The following is a 13,507-nucleotide window of genomic DNA, read 5'->3' on the forward strand; positions in this document are numbered from 1 at the left end:
AGGCATTTTAGCCAACACCTTCCGGAGGCAGGGTGCCTTCCTCCCCGGCACCGCAGCGAACGCGACGCCTCGCACTGGCGCAATGCACATTTCTAAGTTATAGCACCACTTAAAAATACAGTCTAATCAAGAACTTGCTTTCAGGATTCACATGATTTTTAAGGAATTTGTTCTGTACTGGACTACAAAGGTGTGCACAAATATTCTCTGAAAGATAGCGTATACCCCTCTGAATCAAAATCAGCTTTGCTAAGAAACCTTGCGCCCGCCAGATTTCAAGCTTACCTCTGTTCACTCTGTTCACCTTTTGAGATCAACTTTGCTTAATGTTAATCTTGTACAACATACCTCAAAATCGTTAAAGCGCGTGTCAAAGCAGGTAAAAGGATGTTTCAGAGCAGGTGCCAGGTGCCGCWACGCTCTGCTAGTCCTAGCTGAAGAACTCCTAAGCGCCTACGACCAACCGAAGAGCCGAACCTCCTTCCCCCTAACTCTGGCAATTCCACCATCTAAGGAGCAGTATAATTAATCTATACCAGCTTGAATAAAGATGACTTTGATCTGCTGTCATTATATGAATGGGATTATGGCATRTTTTCCACTTAACCTGTGCACTAAACATGTATTTCATGCTCAGGTGGAACAACTCCTGTTCGTGTGAAATTACTGACTTCTTTCCCTCTCAAAACTGATTTTTCAAAATAAGTAGAAAATATCTTTTCACGTGCTGAGTATTTAATTTGAAGCTGATAAGTAATGAATACTCCAAAATACATACTGAAGGAGTCTAGTTCAGTAAGAAAAGAGATAAATGGACTAGAAAGACAAGGAAACTTGTTTTGTTACTTTCACCAAACTAGTGGTGAACAAAAACTCCCTGTCTGCAGGTCTAAGCAACTATTTTAATCACTGCAGTTTTTAAGAGGTAACTATAAAGTTACTATAAAGTGAAATAATCATCAGAATATCCTCTGAAAGCAAAAAGTTTTCCAGCAAAAGTAATCTAATTTCAGCATATCCAAAATAATTTGAAAATTAATAGTTGGACGCTCTGTTGTGAGAATTTCTGCTCTGCAAGACTAGCTTTGAGTATTTACTGGCAAGGAACTGAGAGAGAATCGGAGCTATTTTTCTCCAGGCAATAACTGACCTGATTCCTTAAGTAAGCTTCTTTTTTACTTCCAAAATCTAACAAAGCACTGTGACCAACAGATTTGTTTTATTTATTTGTTCTTGAATGAATAATTTTTCTTTGTTTTGCATCCTTGCTGTGGGTTGATTTAAAAAAAAAGGCATTTATAAAAGTTAAATTAGAACGAAGTAATGTTCTGTCAGTCTCAGTTTGGTGAGAACCATCTTGGTGAGTTACTCTATGCAACTCTTCCATATCGTAGTCAAATTAATCTAAATTAGTAAAAAAAAAAAAAGTTTGAAACTCTGATCCTCGTAAGATTTTGTTTTAATGACAGCTAGTTTACGTTGACATTATGTGGCACCCCAGAGTGCTTCTCCATGTCTAACACCGAGGCCAGACTCACGTTCAGAACGTCTGTATTTAGCAGCCAAGGACTCCTCCGAACTTCGAACTGTTCGCGCCTTACCAGGTCACCGTACGCACCAGGGGTGCTGAGCAGCAGCCGGGCGGGTGAGGCCAMGCTGTCCTCAGCTGGCGGCTGAGCAATCCAGCACGCCCGCAGCGCCGCCGGCTACAGCGGCTTACGATACGCCACGCAGGCGACTCTCGGTTAACAGCCTCGCAGAGGGAAAACGGTCTACACAGCAGCATGGTGGAAGTGTAGAGGAGATGCTGCTTATTTTGGTTTCAGGTATATTTATATTTCCGTTTTTGCCTTCCTAGGTGATACCAAATGTGCTATATACACATGGAAATGAACCATCTGTTTCAGTCAGCGCTTGCACTTTCAGGATTGCTTCTCAAGTAGAGTAAATGACTGTCTTGATGATTAAAAAGGACATTAAGCACTGAAACTCATTTAGTTTAATTATGTCATTGAAACTGATTGAATATTAAAAATGCTGTTTCGGGTGCCAACAGTGAAAATAATACTTCCTGAGGCACGGTGTTTATCTTTCACCAAATTTAGACTCACAGAAACGACAAACTGCGACTGCAATTCAACTGTTGCGTTTTTTCAGCTATTCCTCTGTCCAGCCAGAAGGTGACTAAGCCGCAGGTGACTAAGGGAAGACACTGCCAGGCATCGGCCTGACCATCTGCCTCTGAGCTCCCAAAGCTTCCACACAACTTGCTGGCATCTCCAGGTGCAAAGAGGAAAGTTTAATATCTATCTGCAGAACATTTTTTCTGTTTAAACAAGTTTCTTCAAAATATACGTCTAGACTAACATCCAAAAGGAACTCAGCTTTTAAACAGGTCAAACTCAACGCGGAACAAACGTAGTACAGTGACATTCAACTTTTTTTGATTTTCGGACTGGTGACCGCTTCCAGTGGGCACATCAATTCCAACACCACTGAGACTAAACTGCACCTCTAGAAGATAGTGGTTTGCATGCTAGTATCTCAGCTCCTCAAATCTCCTGATGAGCAAACAGAGTTCAGGGATTTTCTAACACAGCTAAAGTAACACACTAAATTAGTAAAGAATGGAACAATTAAAAAGGTATGTGCAGTACCTGAAAAAATACCAAATGAATTCTTCCCCTTTTTTGTAACTAAAGGGAGATTACACAGTAGTAAAGAAATGCAAAGAGTTTAAACTTGATTTAACAGCATAATAAAACTATAAAGACAAACTTCTCTCTATTGCAGGTATTTGAGTGTTGCACAGCGGCAGAAAAACATCTCATCTTTTCTCCTAACTTGACTATTTTCCCTTTCTTTTCCCACCATGCTTTTCAGCCTGATACTTCTTTTGTTCTCATACAGTCACCACTGAAATCTTTGGGTATCCAAAAAGACCTAATTCATTTTAGGTATATGTAAGAGTACACGAACCAATGGAAACTTCATAAGCAGACAATTTTAAAAATTCAATGACAAGAGGCATTTTAATTGATAAAAATCTATGGTATTGCATGATAGAGGCCTCAATAATAAATTAGAATTAAAACTATTACATTAATACGAACAATTTTATATCACTTGATAAAGTTACAGCACACCCAGCTGCTCACAGTTCCTGTGGCTTTGCTACCTGCAAATGAAAAGTCCTGAATTGCACGTTCTCAGGCCAGAGGCAGCCTGCAGAGCTTGCAGCCATCTCAACTAATCTTTATTAGCCCCTTCTGAACAGGTGCAAACACATTTTCCAGGGACTTATAAATTGGTAAAACTTGGGTTTTTAAAACACGAACAGCAAAAAGTATACACCTGACAGAGACTTTACAGCCAAAGCATTTAAGAATCAAATATTTTGAAAACAGAAGGTTTTTTACAAAAAATAAAAAAAATGCAGAAGTTGTGGTCATTTTTTGCGTCATTTAGAAAAAAATCTTTTAACATACATGGTTTCAGGCAGAAACTTGCTTGAAGCTTAGCAGGATCAAAATCAACTAACATGGTCTATATTGCAATATTCAGTTTGGAGCAATGACAGTTCTACAAATAGTATTAGCATTTTCTTCCTCTTAAGTTAATGCAGCCACCTCTTGACTGAAACATGATTTTTTTCTTCCAGACCACAGTCTCACACTTCACAGAACACATAGGCATGCACACTCTCATAGTCAATGAACTAAATATCTGATTTTAAATTTGGACAGCAGTTGCACTGTTGATTTAATAAATCTTTTCACAAATCCTTATCAATCAATTTACCTGTTCTGAACAAAAGCACCTCCAACATGTTGCTTAGGATAAAACCTTGTGTGTATGGGGAGGTGGGGAGTGAAGGATGTCCGAGGGAATGAGCACCTATTTGCTGCTTTGCAACATAAATATTCTAGTCAGGATGACTCATGGCTAGCAGTAGAACCAGATAGGAAAGAGAACCTCTCCCCTGACCAAAAAGTCCCGTTTCTTTCTTTAAAATGACTGTTTTAGGATATATGACATTATGAGATCAGTTACCTGTCACTTTGAGATCACATCCCAGATGAAATCTATTGACAGTCAACATATTTAGAAACCACAATTTTAGAATTTAAAAACTCCCATTCTTTGTAACTGATTTACTGTGTAGAATACTACAAAATGCAAATACTATGAATAATTTATCTTAACGAATATTGGCCATAAGTCAAATCCACAATATTTTAGTATACTCATTTCTTTCTAACACATTTACTGTTTCTTTTTCTACTGTTTCTAGTAAATGCAGAAAAAAGTGTTTAAGGATGCTTTAAAAGGAATTAAAATTTAATGGCTAAATTAAACCTTGTATGTAGTGAATTAAAATAGTTATTTCCTAGAATTATACTTTTCTTTCCTCTAAAAATGTTTCATTATTTTTCGCTTTAAAAAATAAACGTTATCACCAGAAATAATTGCACAAAATCAAAAAAAAACAAAAGCACTCCAATTGTATGAAAACTGCACAAGGCCAGCATTCAAAAGATCAGGTTTATCTAGATCACCAAGACCTGATGATGCGGCGAGAAAAGAGCACGAACAAAGCAGTGCATAAGATGAGCTCAGCAAGAATTCAGGCAGATTTACCTGACAGTAGCATTGGGTCTTTGTCAACAGATTTGCGGACTTGGTCTGACTCTCCAGTTAAAGAACTTTCATCAATTTTAAGATCATTTCCTTGAATGAATATCCCATCGGCAGGTAGGAGATCACCTTTCAGTAAGAACATGGTAATGGTGATAGTGGCTTAGTTAGACTGCTTTTAGAATTACACAATGATTTTTATTATAAAATCACAATTAACAACAATTACATTAAAATATAAAACGAAAGCAAAGGTGAAAGAACAGCTACCATATTAGGCCATATTAGCCAATATTATCCCCATTAGTCCATATTACCATGATTTTTCTCACAAATCTATAAGGAGAAGCCCTGTATATTGCAAATACTTTGCCTAAGGCTATCCCAGAATCCGAGTGCCATGACAGTTCACATATGGTGGGTTTAACCATAAAGCATCCAGGCACTAGAAATGCCCCGTTTGGGGAGAACTTGCAGGATTCATAGCACCAGAGCAGCCTTCCAGGCAGAGTGAGCATGGGGGCACAATTCCCTTTCACAGGGCATTTAAAAATAATTCTTTTTATTCCTGTCTGGAAAGAAACCAAGAATTCCAAACACTGAAATCCTCCATGAAAGAGGATTACAGTTCTGGTCAGTGAAAGGCAGTGAAGATTACAAAAATAAAGCTACCAAAATGCARTTTTACAGCAAGTATCTTAGATCAAGCTTTTCTTTTGCCCTAACAGCAGAAGGTAGGAATTACGCTACCTCAAATAAYACCACCACCATATAATTCTTTATCTTTTGAATCACGTACCAAGACGGGAGTCCCAAAAGACTTTATCCCATTAAACAAGGGAATGGGGAAGAAGTAAATGAAGTTCAAAAAACTTACCATATTTCACCTGTGCAATGTCACCAACTACTATCTCTGCCACTGGGATTTGGATAACCTGTCCACCTCGGACAACAGTAAACTTCTGTTCCTGCTCAATACGGCTTTGAAGCCCGCGAAACTGCTTCTCCTTGCTCCAGTCATTAAAAGCAGTGACGAGTACAACACAAATAACAGAYAGCAGGATGGCAGCACCTTCAATCCAGCCAGCTTCAGCCTCACCTTCATCCTCAGCTCCTCCTGTTGCAGTACCACATCCTGCAGAAACAGCACGAGGAATCATTCAGTCAAGCACAGATTAGATTTAACAAGTAAAAGAAAAAAAGCTTGCTGGAAAATGACAGGGTGAAGGAATAGAATTGCTCTCCTAAGTACCACCTGCTACATGAAACATGATAGAATGGAAAAGAAAGTAGAAATAAAGATGCCTGAAGAAAAGAGTAAGAAAAAAAAATCTCAATAGGAAATTTAGGTCTTCTATTTTTTCTACTGAACAAATTATCCTGTGTAAAACCCACCTAAATGATCAGGAGAAGAAGGCACCGATTCTTTTATTTACTAGAAGGCTTGACAGCTTCAGTTGAGCCATCAAGCATTTCCAAATATACGAAAGACTTGCAAAGGAGTGGCAACATGGACTAAAACAACAGTAACAGAACGCAATGGGATTATATTAGGTTTAGCACTATATAGGTAGAAGACTAGCAAAACAACAAAACACATGATATATGTAACTATTTAAATAGAATCTGTATGTTTATGACTTAACTGATTAGCCAGTTTCCACTTTGGAAATATGAGAAACACTAGTGATAATTATAACATTAAAATATCTAAATTTCTGAGGATTGCCTAACATAACTAACCAGTAACCTAACAAATAAGTAATATTTAATATATTACAGTCAGTAACTGTCTCACAAAGAAATACAGATGCATGCTGATATATACAATTGTATAAAATGTACATAATAACAACAGTATTAAGAAAATCACTCAATCTTACTTATCTAAAGATCTAAGACCTAAATTTTTTTCATGAAGAAATACACTCAGCTAACATCAGTTTCCTGTCTTTTGCAGGTATTAGGGTGTTTACCAACTGAGCAAATGTGTTGTTTCTGTTTTATGTGTTGTTCTGCTTTACGATTAAAGTTTAATTTTGATGTATTCATCACCTATCATATAATGGAATTAACAAGCAATTTGATTTCTTCTTTTGAACCACAAATATTTCCCTGTAACATAACCATCATAATTCATTAACCAGCCAAGTAACCACTCTTGTATAGAAACAGTAACAAAACTACCAAAAGTCAAAAAAAGAAAGACACATTACAGACTGAACCTGACTCCATGAACAGTAAGAACACACGAGAACTTTTACCCGCAGTACAAGACTGTTACCAAAGGAATCATTTTGCTAGCATCCAAAGAAGAAATTAAGCATCCTTTTGCAGGTTCAGTACCTTAAGTTGCTTAAAATCAGTAGCAAATACAATCTACAAAACACAGGCACAATTTGTTCCACCTGCAGAAAGTTGCTTTCTAGAGAGAGTATTGAATGTTGCCTGTTTAACCTCTAAATCATCCTAAATGCTGGATTTTAGATCACTTCTCCAGATCAGGAGCTTCACTTTTGCCTTGTCCTTGGACTAAGATGTTTCCCGGTGCACCTAGTCCGGGTTTGCAAGGCTCAGGCTACCGAGAGGCACTGCCTTTGCCCGGGGCGGCTTGACGGCGCGAGGCGCCGGGGAGCRGGCGGCGCGGCACGGCGGCGCTTCCGCAGAGCCCTGCCAAGGTGACGGTCGTTGGCTTCGTTCTGGAGCGCGCCTTCCCATGCCACCGCCGAGAACCTTCTCGCGTTTCTGCATAAGGATGGTCGATGATTTATTCTCCGGTGTTTTCTGCTAGGTTAGGAGCTAACACTATGTAGTCCTTTATTTATAAGTCTTTAATCTGAACTATACCAGCACACCTGAAAAATCAACCATGCAAAAGAGAGAAACCGTGCTTTGTCCCTAATTGTAAAAATCTCGTTATGCCTCTGGACATGCATATAAACTTATTTTATTGTTAGCTGAGTAAAACATACTCTAACTACAGCAAAAATTCAAAATATCAATTTTGATAAAGTCATTGCAATTATTCCAAAGGACTAACAGGTCGGTCTGATGACAGCTCATCAGCGCATGCTAACCGAGGATTAACACAGTGTATTTCCATTGGCTTGGAGAACAGGATTCCTGTGATCCCTTCAGGAAAAAAAAAAGCTTGTCTTGAAAATCGTTTAGTATAAGAAAGAAAATATTCTGACTAACAGACAAAAATAAAAACACTGCTTGACTTGTGCAAAGGAATTAGTGCTATCAGAACGGACTGAATCCCATGTTGAGATAAACAACAGCCTTCCTAGTATGTTCATATAACCACAAAAAGTAGTCTAACATAGCATGTAAATGATATGAGATGTTATCATCAAGGTGAAAGGAACTGTGCTTACTCATAGATGATGCACAAAGAACATAATTCACTCTTCATACTGCAGCCCAACWTTTTTTTTTTTTTAAGGAAAAAAAAAGAGAAAATCTGGAGAAAAACAGACTGAGCTCACATCAAGTTCTTGGAAAGTGTCCCTAAATTTGACAAGTGTCAGGATTGAATGATGATTCATGATTTTACTTTCAAAATTCTGAGGAAACTCTCCATAACCCAACGAAAACCACAGGAATTCAAATACGCCTCATTTATTTTCTGTTCATTCAATCAAACAAAGCTAAATTCAAATGGAGGAAAGGTATGGGGARGGGAGGGAAGAAGTCTGCGGGGAGAGAGCCGTGAGAAGGGAAATCAAGTGATAGACATGGCCAAAGACAGGAGTCTTAGATGGATGGAAGAGATGCTGAGTTACTTCAGGGATTTTAATATCCTCTGTGGCTGAAATTCAGTTTGGCTTCTGGAACCCTACAAACAGGTGTTGCTTGCAAAGGTGTCTGGTGGCCCAGGCCAACTGCCAACGCGAGCAGGCGGCCTGACSGCTCGCGGCGACGGGCAGCGGGAGCCCCGTGTGCTCAGCGCGAGCCCGGGCTGAAGCGGTCGGCGTGGCGGCGAGGCACGCGGGCTCGGTTTCCCAGTCCCTCTGCGGATCTGAGCGCGGCGTGCGGCGCTGAGGACCCGCAGTCGAGCTGCTCGTAGCCGAGCTGCCCGTGCCCTGCTTTAATCCCTGTCCACTCAGGCTGACCAGGGAACTTAGTCCTCGGCTCCCAGGCGTCAGGTCAGCGGTGGTCCTGGCTCTCAGAAGAAAACAGTACCTCAATATCGGTGTGCTTAGGTGCAGCCCAATCTGTTCACCTGCCTTCAAAATCAGGAGGAAGCAGAATCCCAGGTGTTTAAGGAGTACGTGAGATTAAAAAAAGCTATTTGCCTTTCAAGAGATGACCTAGCTGGCCAAGAGATGACCTAGCCGGTTCAAGAAATGTTTTCTTGAACTATGCTGTGTTTTTGTTTCAAAAGTATCTTTTCCGTTTTAATAGAAAATAAATGTAAATATTGAATAGAAAATAAACATTCCCTTTTAACAGAAAAAATGGAAATTTAAACCTCTATTGCTACATGTTTGTAGAATCTTTTTCATGTACTTACAGAAAAAATTCGCTTCTGGTTTTTCTCCTCTGCCATTTTATCGCACTGTTGTCTCGAAATTATAGGAAGAGTTCTATGCATTTATAGGAAGAAAATGTATGCATTCATAGTAGGAAAAAACACTTTTGCTTTTTATGCCATACATCTTATACGGTCTGTTCTCTTTTCCACAGGGCACAGTGTGATAGAGTATCAACTTTATACATAACAGGAAAAAAAAGGGGGGGGGGAATATACGTAAGACAGACAAAAGAGGAAATAACACTATGCCTAAGCAGACCAGGCAAAATGTAGTTTAGAGCATCTAATGTTTATAAGGGCTGTTCATTTGACCTTTAAAAACTGTGTTAAGATCTAAGATTGCTGTTAGGCTTTCAAAAGGTAGTACTTGGTTCATGACATTACCGCAAAAAAATGCTTGAGATTTTATTACTGAAAGGCAGAGACTGAAAAAGCATCATGAAAGTGTTTTTAATGTGCATGTAGATTATGTGACTGTAGTACAGTTTACTTTCAAGATGATGAATTGTGAGATAGTCATCTAAAATTTATATTTAACATAGGCCCTATCCATCAGAGAAGTCAATTTCAAAAAAGTAATCACGTTTTTAATATGGAAACATTTGCTACCCTGACTGTGAACACATGCCATATGCGTGTGCGTTCCCAAAAGTCTCATCCTCATGAGACAGAAAATCATACTTAGTTTGAAACTGAGAATATACAGGCTTCACTTCTAGTCAAGAAAGTGAAGARCTGTAACTTCTTTGGCACAGAAGAAGCAGATCAAGTCCCAGCAGCAGCTCAGCTTATCCCGAAGAGTGTGCGGGAAAACGCAGGTGAGCCTCGCACCCCCTGAGCGGCGGGAGGACCCGAGCGAGGGGTCAAAAAACGCTCAGAAATAAAAAGGGGGGATGTGTCCTCCATTGCCTATCTGAAAAGATCATCTCGGAATATAGCGAATATTACAAAATATACAGAATAGAATTTCAAATCCTAAAACTTGACCAGAAATAGGTCATCAAACACCGTGGAAAGACGGTTCTATAGAAGGGAGACGAAGGGGAAAGACAGAAATCACGGGAAAAGAGGATTTGGGAGAAAACAGGAGTAACTCAAACCGACCCACGTAAGCAAGGCACGCAAAATCGCACCACGCCGGGGTTTCACCTCGTCGGCTAAGCCTGGACGCGTCTCTGCCGGCAACCCGGGCACCCGGCCGCCGCGCGGGCCCCACGCGCACGCGCCTCCCCCGCGGCCTCGCCGCGGCCCCAAGAGCCTGCTCGGCCCTGGCAACGTCGCAGCTAAACGCCAGAGGCTGGGAAGAAGAAACAGGAGAGGAGGATGGTGGTATGGCACGTGGGAAGGGAGCCGTACGGTAGAAAAGACTCGTGTTGCGAGCGGAAAAGCTTGCCAGAGCAGGCGGAAGCGCATGGGCAAGACGGCAAGCACGAAATCTCACGGGTGCCGACCGGGAAAGATCAACGCGGCGGACGGTATTAACCGTGCTCTGAGCGCGGCGAGAGCCGCAAAGCGGGAAGGGGAAGGGGAAGGGGAAGGGGAAGGGGAAGGGGAAGGGGAAGGAGATGCCCCCGCTCGCGAGCGCGCGCGCAGCCGGGCGTTAGGCGGCCGCTCGCGGCTCGAGGCCGGCCTGCTTCCCACCTCGCGCGCCGCCCGTTCCTCCGAGGATACCGGGCAAACCCCGAAAGGGATGTGTAACCACGGCGCGGCTAAAAAGAGTACCTTTTAAATATATCTTATATCCGATCCGTATTTTTTATCTCTTATATCTTTTAAGTATCAAAATACATATGAAGAGATTTTCTTGATTGGGATAATAATTGTAATTAAAATCCACATCATCTGAAGCTGGACCATGGTAATTTTTAAATCAGAGAAAGTATACTCAAAAAAAATCAAAAAGCTGAGAACATCTGTATCCCTAAGTCCCAACCCACAGCGCATACCTCTCAGCTACTCATTTCAACCTACACGTTTCTATTTTTAAGCTGAGAATACCTTGTGCCATTTAAATTCCCTAGGAAAATCTCACAACGCCTCCAGAAGTAATTTTTTTTAGTCAGTCAAACTGGTTTTGTCATCAGAAAGACAAGAGTTTCTGTGCYTAAAACTTTTTACTTAATAGCCTCCTGAAAAGTCATTTCTCCTCAGCTGCGACTCCCGCACCGAGGTCGCCAGAGCGAACGGAGCCGCTCTCAGCTGCAGCCGGATCCTCGGCACCGACGTCACCAGCGGCGCCAGTTATTTCGTCAAAGGCACTTGTTCGGGCAGGAAGAAGAGCCAAAAAACGTCGCAGTAARTACCCCCAACCCCCTTCCTTAACAAGGTCTTCAGAGCGGCGAGAGACACTGCGATACCTACGTGAAACCCCCCCGCTGCCGCCTGCACGCCCTCCCCGCCGCAAAAAGGCTGGGAACTACCGTCAGATCTTCCACAGGCGAAAGCAACGTGCTCCAGTATGCTAACCAGAGCATAACTTATCTATCACTGTTACTGACGTCTAGCAGTGAATTTACTCCCCAAGTATACTTTGTGCCTGCGAACGGGACCAAACAAATAAATTCAAAATAGCTGAGCAACACCAGCGTGACAAATGCCAGCTCCTGACAACTGACGTCCCCTTCCAGCCTGCCTCTGTTTTAGCAGTGATGCACCTACTTTTTTTCCAGCTCACAATGTATGTAGTATCCTTTTCATATACTTTTTTTTAAGCTATCAGTTCTCAGCTGAGAGCGATACTTAAATTGGGTTTTCCTTGCTGACTTGACCTATCTTTTCTTTCTCGTTGCTTCTTACAGAACAACCAAACAATGTACGATATTCCAGATCTGCCTTTTCAGATTTTCGTTTTACAGTACAAACACAAGTTGATTAGWAAACTGCAATATTGGATGAGCAGAACCTCTCAGACTCTATTACATCTGAAAGACGATGGTTCCCAGAGAAGGGGAGGATAGAGTCAGAAGGCAGACAGACAGACAGACGTGACATCCAGCTAGAAAACTGTGAGGTTAAGAATCAAGAAGTTAGTGATCAGGAAGTTTCAGAAGAAGAAAATATCTACTTAAGAAAATTTTAGTGCAGTCTTGACTTATCTAGAAGCCATTTGTGAGCACTTTAGAATAAGGTAAAAGCTAGGATAAAACATATTACAGAACAACCAGTACTATAACATTTTCATCCAAACAGTCATAAAAGAGCAATTAATTTCACATAATTATGTTTTCAGTAAATGTGTTTGCAGAGCAACCCAGCTAGAATTGCAAAATAAATGTTTTCATAAATTATCAGAAATACTTATTCCACAAGAACAAACCCTCATAAACAGGAATTACTAAACAAATAGGACAGTCAAAACTTCTTAGAAATAGACAAAATAATGAAGCAAAATAATCTCAAACTCTAAGTAATTAATTATGTAAAAGGTAACTGAGAGAAGGAAAGACCGTCAGCCCTGTCAGACTGTCCGGGCTTTGGCTACCCTAGGAAGGATTTGCCGAGATAACAATAAACTTCTTTAGTACAGATACAGTTTACTCACAGCTCATATCTCTGTTAGCATAACTTGTAACCAGTCCATAAAAGAAAAACGCTTTTTAATTATTATTTAACTAGAGATAGACAAATTTTAAATCAATGTAAAAAATATTTATATTTGTCAAAACCAATTGTTTCTGTTGTAACGCTGTATTTCAGTACTCATATCATCGATGTCCACAATGCAATCTCTGGTTAGGGATGACATTTCTTTGCATTCACCCAGGACATATGGAAAGGGCATTCACATCCCAGTTGGACAAGCTTTAACCGAGTACTGAGCTGCATGTGCTAAATAGGTGCAATCACCGCTCATCCAGAGAGCAACTCTTTTTTATAATTTTAAAAGAGTGCCAATAGTCTGCAATCCTATTGCCCAAAAGTTAAGAAATTCTCCAAGTTTAAGTCATAGTTCCAGAAAAGCATACCAGATGTTCAACTCGTTAACAAGCAGGTGCTTAACCTGCTAACAAGGTTTTAACTTCAAACACTCTCGTCTCTGTCATTAGATTTAGACTCTTTTCTAAGGGATTTTCATGAGCGAGAAAAAAAATAAAACTGAAAGACCTTGGTCGAGTTCCAATGCAGAATGAAAACATGTACCAATATATTGCAATGAAAGTTTGTGCAGTGGCCTGTCTCAGGATCTACAGYTTGGGTTTCTGGGGGTAAGTTTGATCAGATTCTGACCTCTCAAGCGATTCAACCACATCAGAAAAATGTTTAAGCTTAGACTGAATCAACAACAGGGCAAACCAATTTGCAGAGAAGAATATGCTGCATAAATAAGGC

General features: G+C 40.5%; 1 protein-coding gene across 10 annotated transcripts in view; it reads right to left on the minus strand.

Moving 5' to 3' along the window:
- The window catches only part of ATP2B2 (ATPase plasma membrane Ca2+ transporting 2), a 374,808-nt gene that overhangs the window by 92,169 nt on the left and 269,132 nt on the right, over positions 1 to 13,507 (minus strand). For all 10 annotated transcript variants that reach the window (XR_014895541.1, XM_085302465.1, XM_085302464.1 and 7 more), the window contains 2 exons: positions 5,516 to 5,773; positions 4,642 to 4,767 (listed from right to left, as the gene is read on the minus strand). Coding sequence is in view for 9 of the 10 variants with exons in the window: in XM_085302465.1 (XP_085158591.1) it covers positions 4,642 to 4,767; positions 5,516 to 5,773 (384 nt within the window). In the remaining variant the exon portion in view is untranslated. The remainder of the gene's footprint in view (positions 1 to 4,641; positions 4,768 to 5,515; positions 5,774 to 13,507) is intronic.

This window comes from Rhea americana, unplaced genomic scaffold (genome assembly GCF_003343005.1).
Source record: "Rhea americana isolate MKP2758 unplaced genomic scaffold, rheAme1 scaffold_19, whole genome shotgun sequence".
Classification (NCBI taxonomy): domain Eukaryota; kingdom Metazoa; phylum Chordata; class Aves; order Rheiformes; family Rheidae; genus Rhea; species Rhea americana.